A 17063-nucleotide genomic window follows, 5' to 3' on the forward strand; every position below is an offset into this window, starting at 1 on the left:
AGTCGTAATCTATCGAACAACTATACATATACTGCATATTCGAAGATAATGCTGTAAATTACCTCAAAAAGATCAGACTTTTCACACTTGAACGTATCTAATGAATATGAATGTATGTTTTATGCGTGTGTGTGTTGTAGTTTGTGAAAGTGTCCTAATATAATTTCATAAGTGATTGAAAACAAGGATCGAGATTCATGTTATGAACATTAAAAAAAATTACTTACCGGGTTTTGTAGGCGTTGTTTTGTGCTCACTGTTGGTAAGCTGGGTATTTTCTTGCACCTGTGGGAATATTATTTATATAAATAAAACGAATACATTACAATCATTAGTGTACCATTACTGGAGCTTTGAAAATGTGTACAGAATTACGTATCGGTACTTCAAAAATCTTTTTAAAAATAACTATCTCTTTTGTCTCTTTTAATAATTTATAAGTTAATTAATTAACAATTGTAATTAAATTAAAATAAAATTCCTCTTGTTAGAACTTTTTGTCTTTAAATTCAACACAAAAATTAGAGTCAAAAGTTGTGAAAGCCCCTTTCTTGCCCGGAGCTTAAAGTCACTATTCTCTTCCCCTAAATCCGAGCCTACTAATAAGTCATCATTACACAACACACACACACACACACTTGCTCTTATCCCATTGATTCGGGATCGGCGCAGTGTATTCTATAATACCCCAAGAAATGGGATTCCACAGACTTTCAAGGGCTAGCCGTATGACTTGCTCTAATTTCCATTTTAAGGAAAGCATTGCTGGTGTATCGGCTTTTCACCACATTATGGGTTTTTGAAGTTTTTTTCCCGTCAATTTGCAACTAAACTTAGGAACAGAGATGTTATGCCCCTTTTATGTGTAGTGTGCATCAGTGGTACCTACTCAGATGGGCTTCCACAAATCCCTACCACCAAGAAAATTATAATTTATATATCTTGACAAGTGAAATCGTTTTACCGCCATCAAAAATATTTGATGGATAGTAGGATAACGGTGACCTAGTCGGCATAAGCTAATAATAAAACTAAACCCCCAAAACACATAATGTTTCCCCAGTCAGCTCTTACGACTAAGAGCCACGCTCAACAGGTGGGTTGTTGAGCGTGGCTCTATTCGACACTCGTTTTACGTCGTTAATACATATCCAAAGCGTACAAACCACATAACAAATGTATCTGCTAACTAGCTGAACCTGCCACTCAACCACGCGAAATTTATAAAACACAAACGTCCAGCCCCCGTTTAACCCCCTTCGGGTGGAGTTTCATAAAATCACGGATTAGCGGATGTCTACACTCTATAAGAAACTTACCTGCCAAATTTCAAGTTTGCAGGTGAGGTGATATTTCGTGATTAACCAGTGAGTGGTATATCGCTTTTATATATTATATAGAATAGATTCCCCTAACGCTGTGTGGGTACAGACGTATATGACCACGATGTCATGAGGTACTCGTAGGTAAGGCGGTTGGTACCTTGTTGGTGTAAGGGTTGAAGATGAACTTGTTCTCCAGCTCCTTCCTCGGCGTCGCCGCGATTACTGACAGGGGCGTTGGTAGCGACTTCATTTCCTGTTATATAAAACATTCATTTAAAATTTGATTCCTTATACGAATCTAATAGGCGAGCGATACACTGATAACATCTGATCCCGTCTACTGTGACCGTGGCTATTGTAATATATCATAATTAGGATACATTATTAACATATTATCTCGCTATAGCTTTAAATATATTCGATTTTTTTGTTAATTCTATTGAAATACAAGATTTTCTTCGTTAGTACAAAAACAACATTAAAAAAAAAGCCGGATATTTGTTTTAGATATCCATTAGAATAATTTATTTAACAATGAATCCCCCGTCTCTTTCTCAGCCTGTTTAAACTCCAACAACATTACTACGATGATTTTATTCTAATCGAAACTCGAATTTATATATGTTGGTACTTAACACGAGTAGGTTCGACGGCGCAGTTAAATCGTCATTTAACAATATTCACTTAGAACATATTCTAACGCGATATATAACTGCATATATCACATACATTAATATATCAATATTTATTTTGTAGATACTATATGGATATGTTTTTTTTATGTAGTTTTATATAAGTATTCGCATATATTGTTATATATTGTTAATTAATTTTTAATAACCGCCTTCATGGTTTTTCTGTTTGACCTAAAGGTTGACTGGCAGAGAATGCCTTCAGGCATTAAGTCCGCCTTTTGTCCCATTAACTTTATGGTGGTCAAATAAATAAATACATTCATTATATTATGATTAAAATATAAATCATCGGTTTTATCAACTCGTAATTATGATCTCATCAATTAATTATTTTTCGAATAAGCTTTAAATTAATACAGTCATTATATATATCAAATAGATCCGGATAATACCTTCTTACATATATAAACAAACAAATTTTACCTTTTTATTATATTATAGTAATTTAAGTAACTTATTTAATTATAGTAATTATTTCTAGAGTCATTTTTTAAATAATTATATTTTCTTTCCTTACCTTTAATATACTTTCTATATGAGGTTGGCTGCCGTCAGCATTATTCTGTTGAATAAATATTACATTAATAAACAATGTTTTATGTACCTTATATATAATAACAACAACGTTCTTTTCTTATCACGTTAAAGATAAGATTATCTCTACTTGAAACTAGTGATATAGTGGTCTCTCTATTCGAAATTTCCATTTTACAATCTGCAACACAATAAAAATAAATGGTCAGGGTCCAATCAACGATACACGATATATTAACCGTGCTATACATATTTTTATATATAGGTATTTATATACCAATTCTCGCTCGCCACTTCGCATGTGAAGGACGGACGTTATGCTTATCTGCATCCTGAACTTGTATGCAAAATTTCATGATCAACGTTTGACTAGTTAATGCGTGACAGTACATCCAAAAACAAAATCATAACGCTTTTATAAATCAACGATGTATATAAAGTATAATTTTTGTTAATGTAATTATATTTAAAAAATACAGCTTTTGAAGTATAATTAATATTATAAGCGTCAAAAGCGCAACAGTTTACGGGCCGCCTAGCGATGTAAAAACTCGCAGGATCGTGTCTTAGCCCTTGGGCTATTGTCGTCCCCACTCTTAACACAAGTGATAAGCTTATTAAGCCTAAAAGGAGGGGTAAATAGGAACATTAGTGATTCCTAATTAACTTTAGGTTATTGCTACTATTTCAATATCTTATTGACTTTAATAGATGTTGATATGCGCCCGAGTCATTTCGGTCACGTAAGTACATTACACTAGTAAAATACTTTAAAATAATTGTAAATATTCTATGCGTTCGCGCATCGTTCATCACATTAAGTTGTAACTTTATATAGCTCGCGTTGACACGTGTGTGAAGGTTTCAGAGATAGACAAGAGCGATATCAGATAATTATTACCATTAGCAATTCAAATTGAATCTAATAAGAGTTGTTTCAACCGTATGAGATTTGTCGTTTTCTGTAAAAATCGTACACGAGTAAATTTTAGTTGATCAACTGCTAAATCGAAATCGATTTGAACGTTACAAACTTTCAATTAAACAACAGTAACGTAAATGGATTTTTTAAATAATATATTATCAGGCTATTATATGGCCTATGTTTACGAAAAATAAATTAATTTGATAACGATATCGAAACTTAATTGTTATGAGATTTACAACTAAAAGTCATAATAAGAAGCTTTCAGAAGGACACTTGTTAAAATTTTTAAATTTCTGGTCTTATTATAACACAAGCATTAAAAACCTTAGTTCACACAGACGCGTCACCAAGCAAACTCAACCCTCCACACAACCTTAAACTCCACTCACTTTAAAGTAAATAGCAATTAAAAAAAGTAGTTGATCGCAGTTATTTATTTAAAAATAAAGATGTGTACATAAAAAAAAAAACAAATAAGTACGCAAAAAGGTGGTATAAAAATGATTTTTATGGAAACACGTGATTACATCTTAGCGAGCCGAACTATTAAGTTAGTGACCCGTTTACTAGAAAATTCCAAAGGATTTTCAACTTTAACGTCATAAAATTAAGAATTGTATTTTGTTGTCGAAAATTGTATTCATCAATCTTTATTTTTACGGCACTGAAAGTCTTGTTGACACAGTTTTGTAAATTATATTTTGTGAACGACATCGACTTCAGTGTTTTTATTTTATAATAATTCAGAGAACAAAAGGTATTGTATTTTGCAGTTTAGATGAAAGTGGAGAAATGATTAACAAACATATGTAAAAAAAAAACATTTGTTTTAATTATAAAGAATTCAACTTAAGACCTCATGATCAGTACGTCCGTCGATTAAAACTATAAAGCGATACCATCAGAACTGTGCGTATCCACACCTCGCATAGTGTCGAGAACCAAATTAATAAAAATAATATTAAAATTAAAATAAATTAAAGTCACTATCAGGCAGTTGGGCTGGCAGAATATTTGCCATATCTATATTCTTGAATTGGTAACAAACTACTGCAACCCCCAAGTCGAATTGGATCGGAAAAGTGGAAACGAACGATGGCGATAAGTTAATATAAGTCAGTCGATATCTGACAATATAATAATAATAACTGCAATAAATTACGTGTGTGCTGAAGTTCATCAAACACAGACTAATCTCAGATAATTATGTATACAACTAATTAATCACCACGCAAATACAACCGTGTTCGGATCTGCTTAATAAAACATCGAGTGACATCACACTAATAATAATTATGAAATTCAATCAAATATGAATCTCGCGGAACTGGTTGTACTAGGTTTAAATAGATAACGCATGACATTTATGTACATATGTATATTTGTTTATTCATGGATGTGAATTTTAATACGTAAACTGAGAAATGAACGCGGTGATGTACTGTTCCTTATTGACCGATATTGTTGCTCATTTGAGCGAGACAGAGCACAGGTGACAAAGGAGTGTAGTTTATTAAACTTAGCGTATTTCTTCTTAAGAGGAGAAGAGTTACATCATTGTCACAGTTACCTTTATTGTTATATTTTATCGTTCATAAATCGCTAATGACGTTTTGAGTTGAAACACACCCGTTCGACGGAAACTTCCTAACTTAGTCTAGTACCTAGAATTACTTTTCGAGGCATTGTAACCCGCTGTGACCTAGAAAGTAAACTCGCCGCGATTGTACGGTGTTTTATAAACAATATTAGTTTTGAGCTTAATCGGCACGTAGCCGCCGTGCTTTGTACGTAATAATTATTTTAAAGAAAATAGTTTTACTATAAACATGCATTAGCATAAATATATTAGTTTACAAAATAAATAAAGTCAGTGATTGTTGCTTAGATATATTTTCTATGCACTGCTTATTTTAATATATGAAATAAAATTACAATTGTCTAAAAATAATTTATGAAAAAAAATCGAATTTTAAATTATTTTTTTAGTAACAGAATTATTAAAATTAAGAGAGAAGATGCTATGCTGTGCTGGATTAAAATACATTTAAAATACAAGCTGGGCCGCACGGAGATCACCAGCGAGGATTTACAAAAGTATATGTATACATGTACATGTATACCTACTACTATAAATTTGTCGTCTCGCGAACTAAATCTATAGAGCTACATTTTAATCACATCATTTTCAGAGAAAATCGTCGTACGTACAAGTGACGTCGTATGACTTATTAGTGTAATTTTTTTTAATGTAAATCTTTTTAAAACGAATTTTCTATAGCTTCACATTATTCGTCGCCACGAAAACACGAGAGTTTCAAACATGTATACAACAGATACTACTATGAATGAAAGGATCAATCAGTTTCATGCTCTCTTGTAAAATAGACTCGATCCTATGAAGCTTTTGCATTCAACAGTAGCGATACAATATGAAAGCGAGTCTGTTCATTCGGCTTTCACGCCTCGACGCTTCAATCGATTGTCTTAGAATAGAGACAAATTACGCACGCAATTGATACACGTAAATGGATATTTTTTATCGCGATACAGAGAACAGGAGAGTAATCGAGAAACTGTGGTCAGGAATAGTTCAACATTATACTCACTTGTGATTGAATGCCGTTGGGTATTCGTAAGGGAGGCGGTCGATGCGCAGCCGCACCCGTGGAATTAAGCCCCTCGCTCTGTTTACAAAAATAAAAACAGTTAATCAAATCGGAGTATAATTTTTTCATAATTTGTTTTATCTTATTCGTCTAGTATATAACGATACCACGTATATTTTTGAAAAAAAAAAAAAAATTAAATTAATATTTTTCAATTTTGAATTTGGTTTCCTATTACGGTTTATTAATTTCCTATTATTATGAGTACGTAATATATTAATAAACACATTGTTATTATCGAAATATAAAAATAATGCTATCATTTACGTCCACCGAGTGAGCACCAGTGAGTTTTGAAGAGCATTTTTTTGTTTATAACTAATATAATGCACGGGGGAAAGGTGAACGTCGTGAGGAAACCTGACTGTGTATCCTGTACCTGATATTCTTTCATGAGCGTATCCTCAAATCGACGCTAGTAGCTAGTAGCTTTGTGTAAAAATTTCCAAGTATTAAGAAGGACATTTCCCAGTAGCGTAATATTTACAGGCTTTTAATTACTAACCTAAATTGTTTCTTTGAAAAACTTGAAACATTATAACAAAAAAAAAAAAACCGTTCATCAATGTTTAATGATTTAATTAAAACGTCAAAGTGGTATCGGGGAGCGTTAAATCTGAAGCACGTGTTTACAGTAGAACAAAGTATCGGAACGACGGCCCGAGGCACGAGCTTTGGAAACTTCCAACTAAAACTTACGAAACTCCCGAGCCAGTGGCTCAGTTAAGCATAACTTAACCGCTGCTACGATTTTATGAAATATGCTTAAAGATTCTGTGGAGATTTTAAAAAATTACTTTCGAAATGTATTTAAAATCTACGTAAAGGTAATGAACGTTTAATTATTGATTCCATAAACGCTTATGTCCGTGTGCACATACAACCCAGACGGGGTTCGTGTTGTCTTGGGTTCTGTAAGTGTCGTGTGAATGCTCATAATTTTATTAAACAATTTACTATTTGTTCAAATGGCAGTAGTGACTAACATTTCATTTTGAAGAGTTATTTTGTCGTTAGATAGCCCATTTGTAAAGTATAAGGGTAGGCTATACTTATGTTCCTAGCTTCATGTATAATTTAAATTGAACGCGAGAGAAACCGTGAGGTATAGCTAGTGTTATCATAAAAATGGGATGTGCAGAGTCAATTTAGAAGAGATTTCTTTTATAATGGAAGCGAATAAATCTTTATAATAGCTGAGAATAATTTTATCAGAGTAGCAGATCAAATCGAAGCTTTGCATAACAATAGCTACTTTCGGAATCGTTCGGATTTCATTTAATTTATTCAAATGCTTTTTAACAAGACATTTCACAAAAATTACATTAATATTGAAACGATATGATCCAGTGTGTATATTATGAATATTCTAAACAATTATTGCGGGTTCAAAGCTAAGCGTTTAATTTCTGTGTATTATTGATTTCTGGCTCGGCGGTGACGAAAAACATCGTGAAGATTGTGTCAAATTAAAGTGAACCTTCGAAGTTCGAATGTTTCAACCCTCCTCAAAAGGGGAAGAGGCATTAACTCGGTAGTAGGAAATTTACAGAATGTACTGTAAAATATTTATACAGTTATTAAACTGAAAATATAACAATTATGTGTTAGTACAATGAACATTTTCAGAGACGTAATTTGTTACTTTTATCTCGGCAATCGAGATTTTCGAGTGCTCGTGATGGGGGAGGTCGTATCGCAATAGAAACGTAGGCTGTGGACGGAGAGGGGACGGATTTATACCAACAAATACATTCGGGTGGATAACTGTATGCGCATCTTGCTAACACAAGTTATTCAGACATCATATAAATTGAGATACAACTAACAAACTTATGTTTTGTATTTTGTCTATGTAATATAAATTTAATAAATAATAAGCAACATAAAATTTTAATTGTATTTTTTAAATATCAATACCAAGCAATATGTACGTTGCGTTTAACATGACGATGAAGATAAACAAAATTCTCGAGAAACTTATGAAACTTGACTTCCAAGTCCATAATCTATTTTTAAATGTTACTCAGAAATAAATAAAATTTATTATGTTTGCTTTTCGTAATATTCCATTGTTAATTAAATTTCATTGTTAAACTCTATATATTTTTAACAATCAAATCTAAAAATAATTAGATGTTATGATCAATACAATTAACAGTAAAATATACTGTATATTTTGTTATTCCATGAAAACATTTATTATTTTAATACAAATTGAAATAAAACACTTTAATCTGGAACGCCTTACCTTATTATAAACATACGGACGATGGTGTACTCGACCGTTTTGAAGTGCGTTGGCGGGCTTTTTGAATTCATTCTCGCGTCGAGACGGGTGACCTGCGAAAAAAAAATACTATAAATATACAATTGTTAAAATAAAGCAAATGCCCGTTCAAATATCTCAGAGCTGGGCTAAAACTTTACGTTTTTATGAATGGCTCTTATTCTAACACGCCACTCCAATGCGTTAATTATTCACATAACTTAAGCAAGTTTGAAGCCGTAGTCTTCAGCTGAGATTCACATGTTCTAACCAATGGGCCACCTCGGCTCAACAGTTAAAGAAATGTTGATTAAAATTAAAATCATAACAAAGCTTATGAATATTTAAATTTGTAATAAATATTAGTAAGGATTATTATATATTTACGATGTAGTAAGTACACGTCGTGAAGTTTCAGTAGATATTATCAATAGAATAAGACTTCACACTTAAAATTATCAAATGTTTTTTTGCAGAAAAAGTGGAGGCGTTTACATTGTTTCATTTAGCGGTTGTGTTCTTTTAGCTCTAATGTTATTATATAGAAATATTAAAATAGTGTTGTCCGTATGAACTTATAAATAAGTTTATCAATCATTAATTGGGCATATTTCAAACAAACGAGATGAAATAAATGCTTAACTGACAAATTGTTCAGCATTAATCAAAATCAAAATTGATATTTTATTCGTGTTTCATGCACATTTGAATCGTCATTTTAAAGGATCTCATCAAGTTACCACCGGTTCGGAATTACTGCATGATGCGTGCATATACGGGTAGAAAACTACATCCACAAAAAAATGTTAGATATTTTTACATCGATGTTAAAATTCCACGGCTTATGATAAAATAAAAAAAAATAATAAAAAACAAACATCAATCGTCAGATATATCATTTCATTGGCAGCGGCCGTCCAACTATTTTGACGTGATTCCTAAATTGAAAATACGTATTTTGTCGATTGATATTTTTTTAAATACGTTTTTCATCCAGCTCAATTAGTTTCATTCGTCTGCAGGTTTTCGGAGAGTCAATTTAAAACGGATAACATCATAACACGACAACGGCCGCAACATTTTAAAATGTGAATAGCAAATTCATAAAACTCTCATAAAATTAAAATTTACAAATGTTTATATTCATTTGAACACATAAAACACTTTAAATCTTGTGAATACTGCTTAGCTCCCCAAGGGGCGGGCCTCCCGTCTGAGGGGAATCTCGGCTAGGTGTCTAGCTGGTTTATGGAGATTGCTAACAGGACAAAGGCGCTCGAAGTATGGGCACAGACTTTATACATTGCTCGCATTAATACTTATCCCACCTTTGATAGCTGATTGTTGGTTTCAGAGTTTACATTCATTACATGATGTGGTGCGCGGTTTCATTACACTTAGGATTTGATTACGCTAGTTTCATACAATCTATTAATACTCTCCTACAGTTTACTAGATCGGTTGACATTTATGGTTAGTAGTTAGTTGAGTGTATCGCTTATGAGGGTCTTAACGCGATGTTACATAATCTTTAACCTTTCTCAATAGCTGGCCTACCTAAGGCAACCATTTTTTAGATCCTGTCAACTATATACTCGTTGATTATAGTTGTCATACAAATAAAGGAGTAATTTACAAATATATTCTACAATAATGAACAAATTTATCAGGGTTAACTGAAATTTAACAAACGCAAATAAATTCATTTTAAAAAACAATATAAACGTAAACGTCCGAGTAATCAAGCATATCTGTAGGGCTATTCTGGAACAAGAAACTCGAATCTCACCTCAAAACACGTGTGAGAAATGTCAGAATTGTAATTATAAAATTCGTAGGATACACGTATCAAAATGGCGTAAGTCAATTGTCAACATTTCACGAGTGACATACGAAGTGAATTCTTACAGAATCGCCCTGCTGATAGAGATGAGAATTCTTCGAGGGCTACTAAAAACCCCTTAATTTTCGGCTCACAGTGACCAGGGCGCGTCTTAAAGTGATTCTAGTTAATATTTCAAAGAATATATTTCACAATTAACTCATACGAAACGAAGACGATATATTATAGTCGGATTATATTAGTATTCATTTATTATCTATGCAACCGAATGCTCGGAGGGAACGTCCGAGTAATTTAGCAGCAATTGCACGCATCTGAGGTTTAACACAGACATGCTATTTATCTAGACATGAACATAAACACCATCGGTATTGAATTACTGCGTAATATTACCGTTGTATATATATTTAGTTTATTGTATATGTTTTAAATTTTAAAATATATTTTTTTTTATATCGAAACGGCTTTACAATATTTATTGCTTTAAATATCAATTTCATTTACAAATACAAATATATGCCTATAATGTTTATTATCACCGATTTAAAAACCAGTATAAGTACAGGCACGACGAACATAACATCTTAGCTCCCAGGGTTGGTGGTGACCACTTACCATCAGGTGGCCCATTTGCGCCTCCGCCTACCAATGAATGTGCTAAGTTACCTACTTATAAAAAAAATAGTTTGCTGAAGTGTATGCTGGTTTAAAGTAGGTATATCGAGCCGCAGTGAAAAAGTGACGTTACCTCAATACCTTCACATCAACGTGAAAGTTTTGCCCAACAGTGGAACATAAAGGGCGATACAAAGTAGTTTCTTAATGAGGTTATTCCATGTCATATTTTATACGCAATATCGTCTACAGTATCGATATATTTCACATCATATTGCAAGATCTTTATCTGATAATAAAAACGTGACAGAGAATTGCAGTATCCGTTCAATTACTCATGTACCACGCATCTGATTGGTCAATTTGCCGTTTTCTATTACTGGCTACTTACTTGCCACTAATGTATCCCGAGGGAGAAAGTACACTTATTCGCTACGTACATACACATACACCTACGCGTAACATTTATAAAACAAAGTACATTAAATTCCGTTTAAATTTAAATATATAATAAATTTTAAAGTTAAACGTATCTTCTTAAAGTAAAGAAATGTATTTTATTAATATTATATTATATGTAAATTGTAAAATATTTAATGAAAAATACAATTTTATTTAATTCGTTGACAGTTCATTTGACGAATAAAAATATATCGCAAATTCAATTATAACACCAAACATTATTTTTGAGTACCTGCTTATAAATAATGTACATAAAGTATTTAACGTCTATTTAATAATTATTTATTATTCTCTATTACGTATGAGAATTAATCGAGCCTTTGGAATAACAAACCCAAGTTTTCGTATTAATAAATTTCTAAAGTTATAATTATTTTAGACAATTTTACCGTTCATACGATTTCGATGTACACTTGCCAAAATATCAGTTAAAATCGTGCAAGTCCAACAAAAGGAAACGTACAAATATTTCCAATAATAACTTGACTAAATGCGTAAGTACGATTATTTGCGTGTACTAAAGCAAGTACGAATACGTGTCGCTGCTCCCTAACAGGGTGGGATCATAATATAGAAATGAACAGGCCATAACTGAATCTCATTTCGCGATCAAACGACGTCTTAGAGCGTGATCACACGGGAAAATATTATTACTACGTATAAAATATGATCACGACGTGAATGAAATAAGAATGAAACTCGATGGGTCTCATCGAGCGATGTTTACATGTAGGTCGAGGAGTTTCTGGCAATATTAAAATCTTTAATTAAGTTAAGTCGAGGCCCGTAAATCGCACTCATCGAATAGAAGCTCCGTTAATATTAACTAGAAAGAATTGTTACAATACTCAACCGGTTTGTCCGTAGAACACGAGATGAATTATTTTAAACACGATTTTTAATACATATAAAATATGCAATAATTGCTTATAAGCCCATGTTGTTTATTTTTTTATTAATGGCAGGTACTGGCCACCTGATGGAGTGTGGTCACAACTACATTGGAACAGTAAGTATTAACCATTCCGTACATCGGCAATATTCCAATCTTGAGAACTAATAAGGTATGTATGCCTGTTACACTAGGATACGTTTGTTACTTAAATAAATTATTTATTTATTTATTCTATTCGTGCTCCCCAGAATTTATCTCACAAAGAGTATCCTAAAGGCTAGCCTTCATTCATTATCATGGTTTTCAAACCATAGTGTAAGGGTAAATAACACGTTTATATATTAATTTGTAATTTACAAAATGTATTGTTTGATTTTTTCGAACACAACAACAATTCTTTTGTTTAACAGTAAACATTATGGACGATGATTATCCTTCTCAAGTTAAAAGTTATTTCTCCTGCTAATAGATATTCACTGACTGTTACCTCCTTAAATGTGTTCTAGTTGTTTATTACAATAATTTATCTTGCAATCAAAGGAGAACTTCATGAGGTAAAAGCTTCATGCTTCGAATGGAACATGTAAATATACTGGTTAATTTGAGCTACATGTATACTAAACCGCAGTCAAGAAGCATGATGGAATCATCCGAAAACCATTGGTAACTAAACTCATTGGTAAGGAAGGGCAAAGCCCAGCTTTCCATTAACGGACCTAATACACGCGAACAGTCAGTCACTGGTGACTTTTGCAAATTATTTTCAGCAACAAAAGCAAGAAGTGCGCTGCGCAAGCGGTAAGTTGCGTATACGCATATTGCGCGGTAACGATTACGTAAATTGACAATTATTGTTATTTATTACAAACAGCCAAGCTGAAGGCCGTTCGCCTTAGATTGCGCGTATTATTCCGTACACAAACTTCCCACTCCATATAACATCGTTGATGAATAATTGTTAACAGTTCAATGTCATTTTTAAAAAGTTATTCACGTCGCATTAACGCCGATCCGATCACCTTTATTGGATTTACTGAAAAAAGAGGAGCCTTGCGATAATTGTTTCGTATCCAACTCGGACGGTCGGTAATCGATTTAAAAACAAAACTTAACTCTTTTTAATGATTAATTATTATTGAACCTGCTTACTCGACATCGTTCAATTTAGTTCTAAATATATTATAAAAAATAACTATTTCCCTCTACTTCAATGTTAAAGTAATATAAATAAAGTATTTACAAAATAATAAAACGCATTTACGTTGTTTACCGATTTTTTATGAGTTGTTTTCACACGAGTACGTAGCAGCTTGTAAACTTCCCGCTCCTGGGCTATGGCCTCTCTCCTTTTAAAGAGGTCTAGAGCCTATTACACCACACTGCTCCATTGCGATAAGATGTCAAGAAAACCATATTAATAATATCACGAGATAGACAAATTCTACAGTTTAACTTTTTGTTTGACTATTCGCTTATTAAATATATAATTTCATAGAAAAGGTTATAAATTACAATTTAAAGATGGACGAAGGCTATATAGTTTGTATATAATTTAAAAATTGCAAAACAGATTATATAATTTAATTTATAAACAAAATACTACGATAAATACCTACAATTAAACTCGACAAGATCAAACGAGTTACCGTGAAAAGGTTCTCACCGTTCTTAAGACATTTGTACCTAGGTGTGAAATAATTCACATCACATACGTTTTTCATAGTACCCAATCGTCGAAACCTTTTCTAGAACATAATATTCAAATATCAAACTAAAGAAATCTCGTTGGGAGATATAAAACGTATGTAGGCGACATCTCTAGAGATAGCTTCTTTGAACGTAACATAGTGCGTAATAAATTCCATTTCGATACTTTATTATCGAATCGGAGCGCTCGTAAATATAAGTGCAATAGTACCACGGACTTTCAGTTGAAATATTGCAGGGTCAAAGTGGTATAAAAACTTATTATCAAATATTCGTAAAAAAATATACTAATATTATAAATGCGAAGTTGACTCTGTCTGTCTTTGTGTCTTTAACGGCCAAACCACGGAATCGAATTAGATGAAATTTGGAATAAAACTTGAATTCAAACTTGAATTCTAAGGTAGGACTCCTTAGAGTTCAAGTTTGCTTTATAGGCTACTTTCTACGTCTAATACCCGATGACAAACTCTTAAAACCACAATGTCAAATTAAATACACGAAAATTCAATGGTGCGCCTGGGTTTGAACCGGCAATTATCGATAAAAGTTCACGTGTAGTAACAGGGCTATCTCGGCGTTTAAAACATTACATATAAGGACAAATGTTGGCTTTATCACAGTTAAGGTTTTCCCTGTTATAAAAATACAAATGATCTCGGTAAGTCTTTGTTGGGCATTTCCCGTCATCATTTCTCCGTAATTATCTTCTTCATTCCATACAAAATATTACAACATATTAAGCTGAATCACTTAATACAAATTTATTGCGTGATTAATGACATAATTTCATCATTTAAACGTTAATAACTCAACGATGTGCACGTCGCGTTATTAAAGTTGCAGATTACCGACCGTTGCTAGTATACCTTTTTTTAAATTTACAATATAAATACTGATTGTATTTTTGTTAAGGTATATTTGAAGTAAAAGAAAGGGCCACCTAACCGTAGGTGGTCCACAACCTCTAGATATTAGCATTGAAAGAGACATTAGATTTACATTGTGAATGACTCCTCTGACCATGGTATCGAAGCATTGTGAATCATTGCAGTTGGGTGGCGGAATAACTCTTAAAAGCTGATCGTGCCAACAACCAAACGGACCTGGCTCACACTGAACTCATTAAAACGCGTATATATAAAAAAAATACATTCGTTAGCAGATTTTTTGTACCGAACTGATCGGGGCCAGTAGTTAAAACCCGTGAATCTCAATAACATAAATGGTCGTAAGGATTCCTACACGTGTTGGTCATAAGTCTGACACATAATGTATCCATCAACCCAAGCCTTCTAAACAAAAATAAGAGGAGGCCTTTACCAAGCAGTGTAACATATTCAGGTTGTTACGATACTTTCAGAGTAAGTGTTTGTATAACCACCGCTTTTATTCCGTACTGGTTGATGTTTATGGTTAAGGCTCGTCCTTAGGGTCGTAGCGTGAAATCATATTGCCCATAACATTCCCATATAAAAGGATGATCTAACTCACAAAGAATTATTAAAATCGGAAACGTAGTTCTTGATAATAACGCATTTATTGAAATACATTTAGGCTATAGTACCACAGCCCATATAAATTAGCGCTGTAGGAAATATTAACCTTAGATCGCGAATAAACCTTAAACCTTGTCAAACTAAGATGTAGTCTTGTAGCCAGTTACACTGGCTCACTCACTTTTTGAACCGGAACACAAAAAAACTAACTATTGCTGTTAGGTGTTAGACTATGTGTGGGTGGTTACCAACCCGTGCTAGCACAAAGTCCTAGAACCAAGCGATAAGTCATACTGTTATGTTGGACATATATTGTTTTTTTTTTTTGTTTCAGTTAACATTAAAACCTACGTATTGAATAAACAAAAGAATTAGTTTTTGGCTTACAGACGTCGTTTAGCCGTGTTTAATTAAACTCTTATTTATGTATTTCTTAATTGATTTGACATTTAAAAAAAAAAGAAGACAACATCGGTCAACTAATCATCACTTATACAAGATTTAGGTAAAATCGTATATTATATGCGAATTTACACGTGTAAAACTTATAGAACTTTATTCGTAGCATACAAACAGCCACCTCACATTTTACCCAAAGGTTTAAAAATAGTTGCCCTTTTCTTTCCCCGGGACTCAAACTATCCCATATACCAAATTTCATCGAAATCGATTCACCCGTTTCAGCGTTAAGAATCAACAGACAAAGTTACATTCTCATTTATAATGTTAGTATATATAGAAGTACAGATTACAGTACAACTGTCAAATGTCATATAAAACGTCACCTCGTTCGAATATACGTCGCACTTGGATCGAATAGCAATGAAATGATTATATACGACTAGATCATATCCCAGATGCACTCGTCGCGATTGCTTCGCTTCCCGAACAATGGCGATTTACTCTTGAAAGTATTGGAACTACATCGATATTAGATAAGTCGGGGAGCCTGTTGCATTCGCAGACTTCAAGATTAGATGCTGCATAAAGGAACTTTTATTTAACTTTGAGAGTATTCCACGATAGAATTCTTTAAGTATGATTTAATTTTATTCCTTTATTTATATTCGGCATTTTTATTTCAATTTAAATATTTTTTACAAAACCTGAATATATATACGGATACAATTCACAAATATATATTTTTTGAAACTTTTATATCTAAGGTACTCTGGCATAAACTAATAGACATAGTAGGTATTTATTCTAGAGTATGTTTTTGACGTCATTTTTGTAATGAGCGATATTCTTTTTTACATAGTTAAAACTTAAATACCAACATCGTATCCTTTTACACAAATTATATGCTCAATAAAACCGATAAGAGCCCGCATATTTATTTTTAAGACGTTAAACCGCAAACAACGCTCAAAAAGAGTAAAAAAAAAAGGAATAAATCTTATTTGCGATACATTAAAAAGTGATCAGTTGGCACTATTCAGGGTGGCATCACGCAGGGTTGCCAACGCTTGCTAATAACCACTTGCAATAAGCACACGCATTAAAAAAAAAGCCTGCGTGGTTTGTCCGTCATGTGAAATTCTAAAGATATATTTTCACTCTGTTCTACAGCCGAACAGCATAAATTAATACTTTACATTGCTGTTTTGGTGTGAAGGTTG

General features: G+C 32.8%; 1 protein-coding gene across 5 annotated transcripts in view; it reads right to left on the reverse strand.

The window, feature by feature from the left end:
* The window catches only part of LOC125072184 (AF4/FMR2 family member lilli), a 208551-nt gene that overhangs the window by 38128 nt on the left and 153360 nt on the right, over positions 1-17063 (reverse strand). For all 5 annotated transcript variants that reach the window (XM_047682709.1, XM_047682706.1, XM_047682707.1 and 2 more), the window contains exons 5-9: positions 8403-8494; positions 6092-6169; positions 2538-2582; positions 1483-1578; positions 228-285 (exon numbers count right to left, since the gene is read on the reverse strand). In XM_047682709.1, the coding sequence (XP_047538665.1) occupies positions 228-285; positions 1483-1578; positions 2538-2582; positions 6092-6169; positions 8403-8494 (369 nt within the window). The remainder of the gene's footprint in view (positions 1-227; positions 286-1482; positions 1579-2537; positions 2583-6091; positions 6170-8402; positions 8495-17063) is intronic.

This window comes from Vanessa atalanta, chromosome 21, assembly GCF_905147765.1.
Source record: "Vanessa atalanta chromosome 21, ilVanAtal1.2, whole genome shotgun sequence".
Classification (NCBI taxonomy): domain Eukaryota; kingdom Metazoa; phylum Arthropoda; class Insecta; order Lepidoptera; family Nymphalidae; genus Vanessa; species Vanessa atalanta.